The sequence below is a fragment of the Microcebus murinus genome, chromosome 11 (genome assembly GCF_040939455.1).
Source record: "Microcebus murinus isolate Inina chromosome 11, M.murinus_Inina_mat1.0, whole genome shotgun sequence".
NCBI classification, from domain to species: Eukaryota; Metazoa; Chordata; class Mammalia; order Primates; family Cheirogaleidae; genus Microcebus; species Microcebus murinus.
Window position 1 is genome coordinate 81,265,897 of NC_134114.1, and position 13,609 is coordinate 81,279,505.

Genomic DNA, 13,609 nt, shown 5'->3' on the forward strand with positions numbered 1-13,609 from the left:
GTTCTGCATTAGCATCCCTCAAACTCCATAACAAAAAAGAATAAGCAAACTTGAAGATAGAGCAATTGAAATTACTGAGTGTGAGAAACAAAAAAATAAGAATGAAGGAAAATGAAAAGAGCTTAAAATACCTGTAAAATATCATGAGACATGCTAACATAGACATAATAAGAATAACCAAAGTAGGAGAGAGTGAAAGAGGTAGACAGAATATTTGAAGAATTAATGGCTAATACTTCCCAAATTTGATGAAAGACATGAATCTAACTCATAAGCTCAATGAACGCCAAGTAGGATTAATGCAAAGGGATCCACACCAAGCTACATCATAAACAAATTGTAGAAAAACAAAGAACCTTGAAAACAGCATGAGAAAAGTAACTTAGGAGGAAAAAATGCAACTAAGGACCCTAAGTAACATCAACAACCGATTTTTCTTTGGAAACCATGGAGGCCAAAGGACAATGGGATGGCATATTTGAAGTGCTGAAAGAAAACAAAAACTGTCAACCGAGAATTCTAAATCTGGTAAAATTATCCTTCAAAAATAAAGCAAAATTAAGATATTTCCAGATTTATAAAAACAAGAAGTTTGTCACTAGTAGACCTACCCTAAAAAAATTGCTAAAGGAAGTCCCCTTAAGGCTGAAATGTAAAGGCACCAGATAGTAACTTGAAATCACATGAAGAAATAAAGAACGTCAGTAAAGGTAGGTATTTACATCAGTAAATCTTAAAGTCAATATTAATGTACTGGCCGGGCGCTGTGGCTCACGCCTGTAATCCTAGCTCTTGGGAGGCCGAGGCGGGCGGATTGCTCAAGGTCAGGAGTTCAAAACCAGCCTGAGCAAGAGCGAGACCCCGTCTCTACTATAAATAGAAAGAAATTAATTGGCCAACTGATATATATATAAAAAATTAGCTGGGCATGGTGGCACATGCCTGTAGTCCCAGCTACTCGGGAGGCTGAGGCAGAAGGATCACTCAAGCCCAGGAGTTTGAGGTTGCTGTGAGCTAGGCTGACGCCACGGCACTCACTCTAGCCTGGACAACAAAGTGAGACTCTGTCTCAAAAAAAAAAAAAAAAAAAAATATTAATGTACTTTTGGTTTGTAAGCCCTCCTATTTCCTATAACATAAAAGACAACTTAAATAAAACAATGATTACAAATATATGTTGATTGGCACAAAACACATAAAGGTGTAATTTGTGTCAATAACAACATAAATATAGGAGCAAAGTTTTTGTATACCACTGAAACCGAAATGGTATTAATTCAAACTAGATAGTTATAAAATATGGTGAAAATTATAACTCCGAGGGCAAATACTAACATATACATATGTAGTTATTTTTTCCATACTATATATAATATAAAATATGAGAATTATATGTTTATATGAGAAAGGAATAAAAATGTTACACTGGAAAATATCTGACACAAAGAACAGCACTAAAGGAATTAATGAACAAAAAATATATGATATAGAAAAAAATAACAAAATGGTATCAGTCTTTCCTTATCAGTAATTATGTCAAACGTAAATGGACTAAACTCTCCAATTAAGAATCAAAGAATGACAAAATGGAATAAAAAATCATAATCTAAATATATGCTATCTACAAGAGATTCACTTTAGATCCAAAGATACATGCAGGTTGAAAGTAAAAGGATGTACTCACTAGCAGATACAGAGGAGAGAGCGGAGGGGAGGGGAGGGGAGGGAAGGGAAAATATCAACCAAAAGAGAGCTGGAATATCTACATTAATGTCAGGCAAAATAGACAAAAGTGTTACAAAAGACATTAAGACAAAAGTGTTACAGGCCGGGCGCTGTGGCTCACGCCTGTAATCCTAGCTCTTGGGAGGCCGAGGCGGGCGGATTGCTCAAGGTCAGGAGTTCAAAACCAGCCTGAGCAAGAGCGAGACCCCGTCTCTACTATAAATAGAAAGAAATTAATTGGCCAACTGATATATATATAAAAAAAAATTAGCCGGGCATGGTGGTGCATGCCTGTAGTCCCAGCTACCCGGGAGGCTGAGGCAGAAGGATCACTTGAGCCCAGGAGTTTGAGGTTGCTGTGAGCTAGGCTGACGCCACGGCACTCACTCTAGCCTGGGCAACAAAGCGAGACTCTGTCTCAAAAAAAAAAAAAAAAAAAAAAAAAAAAAAAAAAAAAAAAAAAAAAAAAAGTGTTACAAAAGACCAAAAAAATTATACAATGATAAAACAGGTCAATTTTTCAAAAAGATATAATAATTATATGTATACACCTAGCTACAGAGTCCCAAAATACATAAAGCAAAACTGACAGAATGGAAGGGAAAAAAATAAACAGTTCTATAATAATTCTTGGAGTCATCAACACCCCACTTACAAATTGAAGGGAAAAAAATAAACAGTTCTACAATAATTCTTGGAGTCTTCAACACCCCACTTACAATAATGGATAGAACAACCAGACAAAAGATAAACAAGGAAACTGAAGACTTAAACAAAACTTAAGCCCAACCAGGCCTACCAGACATCTATGAACACTCCACATAACAGAATACACATTCTACTGAAGTACATATGGAACATTCTCAAGGACAGACCATATAATGGGCCACAAATTAAGTCTCAATAATTTTTAAAAGATTGAAATCATACAAAGTATCTTTTCCAATGACAATAAAATGAAATTAGAGATCAATAATGGAAAGAAATCTGGGAATTTCACAACTAAGTGGAAACTAAACAACACACTTATACAATCAATGAGTAAGAAGAAATCATAAGGAATAGAAAATACTTTGAGATGAATGAAAACAAAAACACTTAGTAAAATCTATGGGATATAGATGTAAACAACTACATTACAAAAAAAAAGAAAGATCTCAAATTGATAACCTAAACTTCAACTTTAAGAAACTACTAAAAAAAAAAAAAAAAGTTCAACACAAACCAAAAAGAAGAAAGAAAATAAAAATGAGACCAGATAAAAATAGAATTAATAAAACCAAAAGTTAGTTCTTTGAAAAGGTCAACAACATTGGCATACCTTTGGCTAGAAGAAGAATAAAGAGACAAGCCTCAAATTATCAATATCACGAATGAAAACAGGGACATTACTACCGGCCTTATAAAAACAGAATTATAAAAGACTACTATGAGCAACTGTATGCCAACAAATTGATGAAACAGATGACAAATTTCTAGAATACAAACTATAAAAACTGACTCAAAAGAAATGGAAAATGTGAATAGGCATATAGCAAGTAAAAAGACGGGATCAGTAATCAAAATACTTCCAACAAATAACTAGATGACCTTATTGGTGATGTGTCTTAAGAAGAATTAACACCAATCCATCTTAAATTCTTCCAAAAAAATTAGGAAGACAAAAGAACATTTCCTAACTCCTGATACCAAAGCCAGACAAAGAAATCACACACAAAAAAATCCCACAGATTAATGTCCCTTATCAATACAGATGCAAAAATCTTCAACAAAATACTAGCAAACTAAATCCAGAAGTATACTGAAAGCATTATACACCATAACCAATTGGGATTTACCCCAGGAATATAAGGAAGGTTCAATATGTGAAAAAAATGCATATAACACACCAACTTTATAAAGGTAAAAAAAATGATCCTATCAATTGATGCAGGAAAAAGCATTTGACAAAATTCAACACACTTTCTTGATTAAAACACTCATGAACCTAGAAATAAAATAGTACTTCCTCAACCTGAAAAAACAGCACTTGTGAAAAATACCCAGGTAATATCATACTTCATGACAAAAGACTGCAAGTTTTTCCCCTGAGATCAGGAATAAAACAAGGATGTCTGCTTTCATTCCTTACATGCAACACTACTGGAGATTCTGGCCCAGGCAATTAGGCAAGGAACAGAAATAAAAGTCACCCAGATTGAAAAGTCGGAATTAAAACATTCTCTATTCACAGATGTCATGATCTTATATTCAGAAAATTCTAGAGAATAAACACGAAAATAAATTTTAGAATAACCATTTTCACAGACTAGCAATGAATAATCTGATGATGAAATTAAGAAAGTACTTCCATTTATAATAGCATTGAAAAGAATAAGACAGTTTTTTATAGGCTCTATTTCTTTATTGAGATTTCCCATTTGCTGGGTCAATGTCACCATATTCTCATGTAACTACTTGAATAATGTGTCCTTTCATTCTTTTAACATGTTTATAACAGCAATTTTAAGTCTGCTAAATCTAATATATGGGCCCACTCAGTCACTTTCTATTGACTGCTGTCTTTTTCCCTCAGTATGGGACATATTTTTGTCTTTTAAGGTGTCTCAAAATTTTTTGTTAAAAACTAAACATTTTAGATAACACATTGTAGCAACTGCAGAATTTAATTTTTCTGAGTTTTTTTTTTTTTTTTTAAACATAGAACCTAGGTTCCCTACAGTATGGATATCTCTGCTCAGGTTTTAATTTATATTTTATATTTTTCAGGCTAGCTTTCTAGGGAAGTCACCCCATGTCTGTATAGTTTAGTTTTCATCTAGTTAGATGGCAAAGATATGCACAAAGAGATGTCAGCCTGCTCTTCAATCTGTGTGGGGGTTAAGAAGAGCACATTCAAGGCTTAGCCAATTCTCAAATCTGCGTTGGCTCTTGCTTTCTACTGGACACTCTCAGGTCTCCCCTGCACATGTACATAGTTCCACAATAAGCCAGGATGTATGGAGACATTATCCCTTCTTTAATGTCCAGGGTATGCCTGTTTAATTTAAGGCTAGTGTCTCACTCGACCCAACTGGTACCACAACCTAAGACTAGCAAATACGTGGTTTTTCTTTGGTTTTTTCCTAAATTCACCACTTTTAGTTGACAAAGGTTTCTACTCATTGCCCCAAATTCAGTCAGCACTTTGGAAGCAAAACTGCTAGTTTTCCAAACTACAATTTTTGTCAAATGTGCTGGGGCAGGAGGTCACAGTAGGGGCCCATGCAAGAATGCTGTAGATCTCTACTATTTTTATCTGAAGCTCTAAAAGTTTTCCTAAGAATTAATGTCTCATAGTTTTTGTTTGTTTTTGGTTGATTTCCAGAGTCCAAATAGTTTTGGGCAATTTTACTTTTAATACTCGTTTGTTTTTTTTAACAGGATTCACTAAACTCTTCATGTAGCCATACCTGGGTATTTTTACGCCCATCTTCCTTGTGTTATAGGTGAGAAAATAAACTTAGGGAGATCAGATCATTTGTTTAAGGTTAAAGGATTATGTGGTCTTAAAGAGCTAACTAGTGAATTAACAAACGACATGTTGAGCATGGTCCTTAGAACCAAGCAGCACGTTGTTTGAAACATGTCTAACTTTGGCAAGTATGTTCTTTGAATGTCAGTTTTCTTTTCTGTAAGAGTGATATGACTTTTATAAACCATAGATCATTGATTAATCCAGATGGATCTAGATTAGTTTTGTTTATCCAAGTGAAAAGGAATCTAATAAGTGGGTGATAAGCATAAAATATGATATTTAGCCAAAGCTAAATAATTTTTATGCTAAAGTAAAATGCTTCCATATTTGCCTTCATTTATCATCCCTTCCTTTCCCTATCATTTATACAACCTGGTACCCCAAATTAACAAAGTCTCAAGGTTACCCCCTTGACAGCTATTCACTACAAAGCATCAAAACTTACAGACTTCTTAATAAGAAAATAAATCTCACTTTTGGGTATCCTAATTAGGTTAATCAAGACTACCTGGCATAATCCAGCAAAGAAAAATAGTGAACCTGACTTCCTAAGGACATTCCATTTCAGCACTGAGTAAAACCATCCCTAGAACTCCACAGACATTCCTTCCATAATCTGGTAACTGGTACCTTAAATCAAGCACTCATGAAATGATATATATAATTTAATTCCTCCCACCCACTACTAATCTACACTCAAAGCTTTAAAGAGAGGTATTACTTTTCTTCTTTTACTCCCATTTCCATGTGCTTTCATCCCTGCTTCATATCTGGAAAAAATAGATCAGGTAAATAAATAAGGTTTACTTCAAAGCACATTTAAACTCACAAAACTCTGCCTTGACCACTAAAACAACCTGTTGATGATTAATCTATAAAAATAAAGATTTAATATGCATTGACAGTAACAGGGGTGGATGCATTATGAAGTGGTTTTCTAATGGTGGTGATGGATTTTGGATCTCTCTCCTAGTCTCTTCTGGAAAGAAATAGGTCTGCTGATAGACAGCAAGCTAAACATATAGCACGCAAAGTCTCTAATATTTAATTATAGATCTCAAGATAACCAATTATTCAAATAGTAACTACTTAAAGAAAAGTATTCCACTGCTACCATTTGGTAAAATTCTTACATAATGGTTCCATCATATAAAAATCTAATTATGCTATATCAGTAGGCAGAATTGCCTAGTTATAAAGGCAACAGGTAGCAAAGGTTGAAACTAGCCTATTTGCTCCAAAACAATCCATTAACCAAAGACATACTGTAATAGGTTTAAGTACTTGAGAAAATGCTACTCCCAGAGTTGGCTTTTAAAAGCCAGACTCTGCTTCTCAATTTCTTACATTTAAAGATCACTACTCAACCCTACAGACCCAAATATAAAATTGGGCTCTAATTCATGGTGGTTTAGAAGTCATCTGATGTAAATCCCCCACAATTCAGTAATCCCTTTCATAAAATCCCTGAGAGATTATTCAGGCCCACTTAAACAATGATACCTGAAAAAGATCTCTGTACCTGGAAGGACTGAGCTGAGATCCAGCCCAGGGTCTGCCATTCACTAAAATGTCTTGGGGTAAACCATATCATTTCTCCAGGCTTGTTTCTTCATGAATAAAAGGGAGGGAGTGACTAAATAACTTCAAAAGTCTCTTCCTATTCTGAAGTTACATAATTATGATTTCCAGTAATGACCACATGTGCATAGGAAACATCTATAAGCACTGTTTGTAGTAAAAAATTGGAAACACCCATTATTAAATAAATACAATACAGTATAATATATAATACCATGGGATACTATGCAGCAGTTAAAGAGTGAAGGAAACTATACACTCACTAATAAGGAAAGACCTCCAAAACCATATTAACAAGCTTTTTTTAAAAGTTTCAGAACATGTACATCTTAATGCCATTTATGAAAAAAGCTATGAAGGCTTACATAATGCTTTCTATAATGACAGAAATGTTCTAGATCTGCACAGTCTAGTATGGTAGCCACCAACTACATGTGACTATAAATTCTGACAAGTGGCTATTATGACTGAAAAACTGAATTTTAAATTTTATTTCATTTTAACTACTTTGAATTTAAATATATGTGGCTACTGGCCAAGGTACTGGACAACACAGGTCTAGAAAACAAAAATCTAAACTAGTAATAGTGGTTAGTTACCTCTGGGAATGAAATTAGACAGGAGAGTAGGGCTGAAACAAGGCAAATTTTGACTTTACCTGCCCCCTGCCTTTTTTTTTTTTCAGAGATAGGGTCTTGCTATGTTCTAGGCTGACCTCGAACTTGTGGGCTCAAGTAACCCTCCCACCTCAACCCCCAAGTAGCTGGGACTATAGGCATGTGCAGCTACCTGCATTTTGGGGATATTTCAAAGCAAGTAATATTTATTACTCATATAAAAGTAAAATAAAAGACAAACTTGTTGATATTGAGCCAGAACTGGCCTGTGAAGGAAGTAACATAGAGTTTAGTTTTTCTTTTCTGCCATACCTTAAAAGAATTGGGCAAGTATGGTAGCTTTCACCAAAAACATCCTTCAAATCACATTTCTTCACATTTCTTTCCAAAATTCTTTCCATTGTTTTGTTTTGTTTTGTTTTACAACTATAGTAACTTGCTAGTACAAAAGAAAATGCTATTGATCCATAAGGGGAGCAGGGCATACTTTCTAAGAATGTTTTTCCAATGGGGATGTGGACTCGTGCCTTCCTATGCAACAACTCTTCTAATATAATACTAGGAAAAAAATTGTCATAGCTCCCCTAAGTCTTCTCTTCTCCAAGCCAAACGCCTCCAGTCCTTACCAGAAGCAAAGCCAGAACCCTTTCACCATCACATGGTTCTACTGTGATTCAAACAGTACCTTGAGTCAGAATATGAACATTCCTTAGAAACTTTTCTTAGTGATATGGCATATTCACCTTGAGTCTCAGCCTAAACTCTAAACACCTGATCATTCATTTCTTCATAAATATTTACTGAATGCTACTACATGCCAGGCACTGCACATAGGGGAGGAAAGAGAACAAGGAACAAGATACGAATCCACAGAGCCTCTGCTCCCCAAAAGTGGGAGTTGGCAGACACTGAATAATCTCTATTTCAATTCATCTCAGACAGTACAACCCACTTTGTGCTGAATACCACTAGGACTAAGAGACTAAGACAATCTTTATTAGAATTTCTAATACAAGGAATGGAAATCTACATAACATGTCCAAATACACACAACAAGGCATGTTCATGGGCAATCCCCAAATGTCACTTAGACCAAGTTTTCAACAATCCACAACAAAAATGTAAAAAAAAAAAAAACAGAGTAGATAGAATAAATTTATTCTATAGGGGTTCTCTTTATTATGAGATTGTGTACTTTTTTTTTTTTGGTATTAAAATATCCTTTACCTCATGAAATAATGGTTTAAGTAGAAAGTATCTGGGTTTCAATTCGTTTTTAAATGGTTTTACTTGCCAAAGAAGAAGACAGAAATCAAATCTCTATACGTCTACACTGTTGATAATTATTCATGTCATCCACTGATGTAAAGGACTGGAGAAAGTTCCCTCTGCCCTAAAATGCAGCTCTACACACAAAGAGTAGGCAATTACTCCTCCAGCAAATACACCTTCATAAGAGTTAAATCATTACATTTTGACAGAAAGAAATAAGCTTTCCCCCTCTTTTACTGCACTATTTACAAGAACATTACTATTACAGTAAAACAGATTCAAACACACAGGATTATAAATATGCAAAAAGTCTAATCAAAAAGTATATTGGTGACAGTAACAATTGTAATTGATGACAGTTACTTTAGTAACAATAAAAGTAGCCATATTTTTATCAAGATTATTTATGGCTAGTGTTAAGTATTGTCCACAATGAAAAAGGTTTATGTTTATTAAGTTCCAGATAGGGAGGAGTGCAAGAAAAGAGAAAAAATGAGGAAAAAAGAATTTAAGATAATAATAATACAAACTATCACAAAGTTTGTCGCTAGCATTGACAAAATCATAAAATCTACCTAGTAGTTGAAAATGACAAAGTTGACACAGGACACCTACCTCTATTCACCCACCCAACAAAAAATACATCTGTCCTTCACTTCTGGTAATTTGTATGCTTTTATGTAAGGTTAGAATGTAGGAAGGCATTACAACACAGCATAAACAAAGTTTTTAAGTTGAGCTGGCCTAAATTCCCTAGCTCAAGACCCAGACCTGCCCTTTGTGTGACCTTGCATAAGTCATTCATCCTCTTCAAGTCCCACAAGACTGTTAGCTCCACAGGAGCAAAGACCACATCTGACTAACTCACTACTGTAAAGCCTGGCCCATAGCACTGAAAAAATCAGTTTCTTCTTGTATAAAATAAGGAAGTTAACAGTACTTCTCTCACAGCGTTGACTGGAGGAATAAATGAGATATTACATACATAAAGTTCTGGCACAGTGCCTGATCATGGTAAACTCTCAACAAAAGTTAATTGTTACTGATATTAACTAGTAGCTAATAAACCTGAAAGTAATGTTGGAAGACTTTCAAACACTAACATGCAAAGCTTATACTCTGAGCAAGGTATAAATTGATTTAAAATAAATTTCAAAGAAACCTACCAACAGTTTCTAAACCATTGAGTTGGGAATCTAATAATACATGAACCCTGAATTGTGGGCTAACACACCCAAACTACTAAAAGACATCCAGCAGATTCCCAAGTTTTTCAACTTCAAAAACTAGGACAGAGGCACAGGCCCCACTGGCTTCCCAGTCTCCCCTTCGGACGTCCCCCGGCTGTCAGGGAACCCCCCTCCTCCGCGCTTAGGGGGAGGAGAGAGACAACCTCGGAGGCGGGGGCCGGGGCTGGGGGAAAGCCAGCATCCCTGCGCCTCTCGCCAGACCCACCTTGAGCAGGATGGACGGCGGCAGCTGGTTGATGTCTGGGGCTTCTGAGGGCAGCTCCCTGTGACAGTCGCAGGGGTTTTCAGGGGACTCCGGACAGTCCGCGTCGCCGCATTCATGCTGCTGCTGGGCGGACGAGGGGGCGGTGCCCCCGGCTCGGACCGCGTCCCCGCCGGCCTCGGTGGGGGCACCTTCGGAAGTGGGAGAGGAGGGCGGGGGGCAGAGTGGCTGCTCGGGACCCTGGCAGCAGCCGGCGTCGGGGGGCCGCGGCGGCGAGGCGCCTCCTCCCGCGGGCGCTCCCCCACCGCCGCCGCCGCCGCAGCCCCCGCCGCCGCAGCGGGGCTGCTTGCAGGGGGTGCAGGCGGGGACCCCGGCCCCCTTCCGCTTGCACACCATTTCGGGGGGCGTGGGGGGATCGGCCGGCGGCGGCGGCCCCCGGAAGAGCTGCAGAGCGGCGGGCGGCCCCAGGAAGCGCACGGGCCCCACGCTGGCCAGGAAGAGGCTTCGGCCCTGCTGCTCCCAGGCGGCGGCCGCGGCCAGCCCCAGCTCTTTGCAGCAGGAGGCGGGCGACGAAGCCGAGGCAGCGGCGGCAGCGGCGGCGGCGGCCGAGGATAGCAGGAAGCGGCGGGCGGCGGCGGCGCAGTCCTCGGCGGCCAGGGCCGCGTAGCGCCGCGCCAGGTGCTGAGAGGAGGCGGCGGCGGCGTAGGCCCCGTCCCGCGGCGGCGGCGGCGAGAGCTGCGGCTCCTCCTCTGGGCCGGCGGGGGCGGGCGCGCCGGGGCTGTGCACGATGAAGCAGAGCATGCAGGGCCCGCGGAAGAAGCAGTCCCGGCTCCGGGGCGCCGCCGGCTGAGGGGGCGCCTTGGCCGGAGTCCGGCGGGGCAGCCTGAGGAGAGGGCGCCGGCGGCGGCACCAGCTGCAACAGCGAGGCCTCTTCTGGCTCGGGCGGTTACGCGGCTCCTTCGAGAGAAGGTGGCCCATATAGAAGGCCCCAAGGAGGGGGACCGGGACGGGATGGAGGGAGGCCCAGAGAGGCGGGCTCCCGGCAGCGGGGCAGGCCGCTCGCTGGCTCGGCCTCTGGCCCGCGGCGGGGTCGCCCGCCCTGCGCACACACACGCACACACGGGCACACACGCGACGGTGGGGGGTGGGGGGCGTCAGCTGCGGGCCGCCGGGGTGCCCGACGGGGGCTACATGCTTTGCCCAGGGAAGCCGGGAGAACGATGGGCGCGAGCTTTGGGGATGCGAGGGAGGGAGCGAGCGAGCCTGCCGGCTAGGCGAGACCAGTCCGGGCCCGGCCTGCCGGCTCAGTCAGTCAGCGCAGCGACAGGGGCAAGGCCGGGTCCTGCTCGGACCATTTTAACTGCGGATCCGCCAGCGGCGCGCGCGCCCGCGACACGACTCGAAGCCGCAGGAGCGCGCGGCCCGTTCTGGGAGTGGGCGGAGCCGCCGCCGGCGGCGCGCTCGGGGCGGGGACGCCGGCGCCCGGCTGCTCACCCGGGACGACCGCCAGAGTAGGGCTGCGGGAAGAAGCTGGCCGGCGAGGGCACCGGGCTCGCGAGGTGAGGCGCGCGCCCCTCCTTGCTGTCGTCCGAGGTTTCTCAGAGGACGCTGGACGCACGCCCCTTTTCTGAGGCGGGAGGAGACACTTCCGAGCCAGCTGTGTGACATCCGTTTACACAGCAGCGCTGACGTCTCGAGGTGTAAGTTCAGGAGCTGCCATTGGCCGGGAGCCGTTCGGCTGTTCCCCTCACCTTCCAGCCCCATCACCACCCCCGGCTCGGAAACCGAGGCCCCTTCGGGGCTGCAATGCGGGTTCCGCCGGAAGGGCCGAAATGGGCCCAGACCGCCCCTCTGGTGGAATGGCAGATGCGCGCCCCCAGGGTGATGCGCACCCCAGTCCTGTGAGGGGTTGGTTAGTTGTGCGGCCCCGTTGTGTTACCCCACTTGTTTTCGTACTTGTTGCATATAACTGCCTTTCCACAACTTTATTTCAAAATCAAAACATCAAAATCAACATCAAAAAGGTTCTCAACCCAGTGAGTCATTCCAACATCTAGGCCACACGCTGGAGATGTCTTTATTGTCTGCACTCTCGGATTCCACTTTATATTTTAAACATCATTGTGCGATGCCTATTATATGGCAAACCTCGGTGACCCGGGTGAGAAAGAGAAAATAGGCTTTGCAGGTAGTGAGACAAAAGAGGGCAGTGACTAGAGCAGTACTTGGTGTGGAGAGGTTGAAATTGGAGGAGGCAAATACTGATGAGAATGAGCCTGTATAAAGGAGGAGACTGGGAGAGAAGATGGAATGGATAGTGCTTTAGGAATGCATTCTTCGTTGTGATTGTAGGAATGAGGAAAAGAAAGGTAAAGGATACAGGTAGGTGGATGTTTCTGGAAGGAAGGTGAAAGCGTTCCTTTCTGATGATTTCTGTTTTTCTTTAAGTGGAGCCTGGTAATCTGCTGAAGGGTGGAAGAGAAGTGGTGGGTGTTTTTAAAAGCTAGTAAGGATAACTTGAGAGAGCTGACTGAGGAAGCAATTCTGCAGGATTCAAGGCCCGTCAGCTTGGAGACCACTGTTTAAAACTACATTGATTTTCCCACTACAGTGGCCAGCCTTACCCAGCTTTCAAACATGCCATCAAACTTTTGTTAATATTGGTCTCTGTCAGAATGATTTTTAAGTCTGCACATTCAGGGATCCCCCTTTCTGAGGGTGATCATACTGAAACGGAATTCCAGGAAACCTAGAGACAAAAATTTGTCAAAGAGTCTTATACCTGTTACTCACTATCAAATTCACTGCTGAACAACATTTACCTACAGTTATTATCCACACAGCTTTCATCCATCTGCCTGTAGGTGTATCTTTCAGGGCCCTAGAGCTCCATTGGTGAGTGGCAGGGGTTGCTTGAGACCTTACAACAGACCCTTTGCCATCTCTACTAAGCTGCACTTTCAGCAAAAGGCAAGAGTGTTATAAGACATTACTTTATCTATTTCAAAATTGTGGGCCCGTCATAACCAGACATAGTGGCATGCACATGTAGTCTCATCTACTCAGAAGAGTCTCTTGAACCCAGGAGTTCAATGCTATGGTGAGCTATGATTGCGCTTGTGAATAGTTACTGCTCCACTGCAGCCTGGGAAGCATAGGGAAACCCCATCTTTAAAAAAAAAATTGTGGAGCTATCAGTTTCATATAAGTTAAACATAACATCTACCCTATGACACAGCAATCCCACATCTAGGTATTTATCCAAGGGGGGAAAAAAAACGTATATCCACAAAAAGACTCATGGAAATGTTCACAGCATTCATCAACTGCAGACAGCTCACATGTCTATCAGTAGAAGAATGGATGAAGAAACTGATACATTCATCTAATAAAATACTACTCAGCAATAGAAAAACATGGATGAATCTCAAAAACTTAAGATTCA

At 41.5% G+C, this 13,609-nt stretch overlaps 1 protein-coding gene across 1 annotated transcript in view; it reads right to left on the reverse strand.

The window, feature by feature from the left end:
• FBXL17 (F-box and leucine rich repeat protein 17) overlaps nt 1-11,779 on the reverse strand; it is a 488,282-nt gene extending 476,503 nt beyond the window's left edge. The window contains exon 1 of the mRNA XM_012790242.2: nt 10,168-11,779. Within this exon, the coding sequence (XP_012645696.2) occupies nt 10,168-11,142 (975 nt within the window). The 5' untranslated portion in view covers nt 11,143-11,779. The remainder of the gene's footprint in view (nt 1-10,167) is intronic.
• Between the last annotated feature and the right edge of the window lie 1,830 nt (nt 11,780-13,609).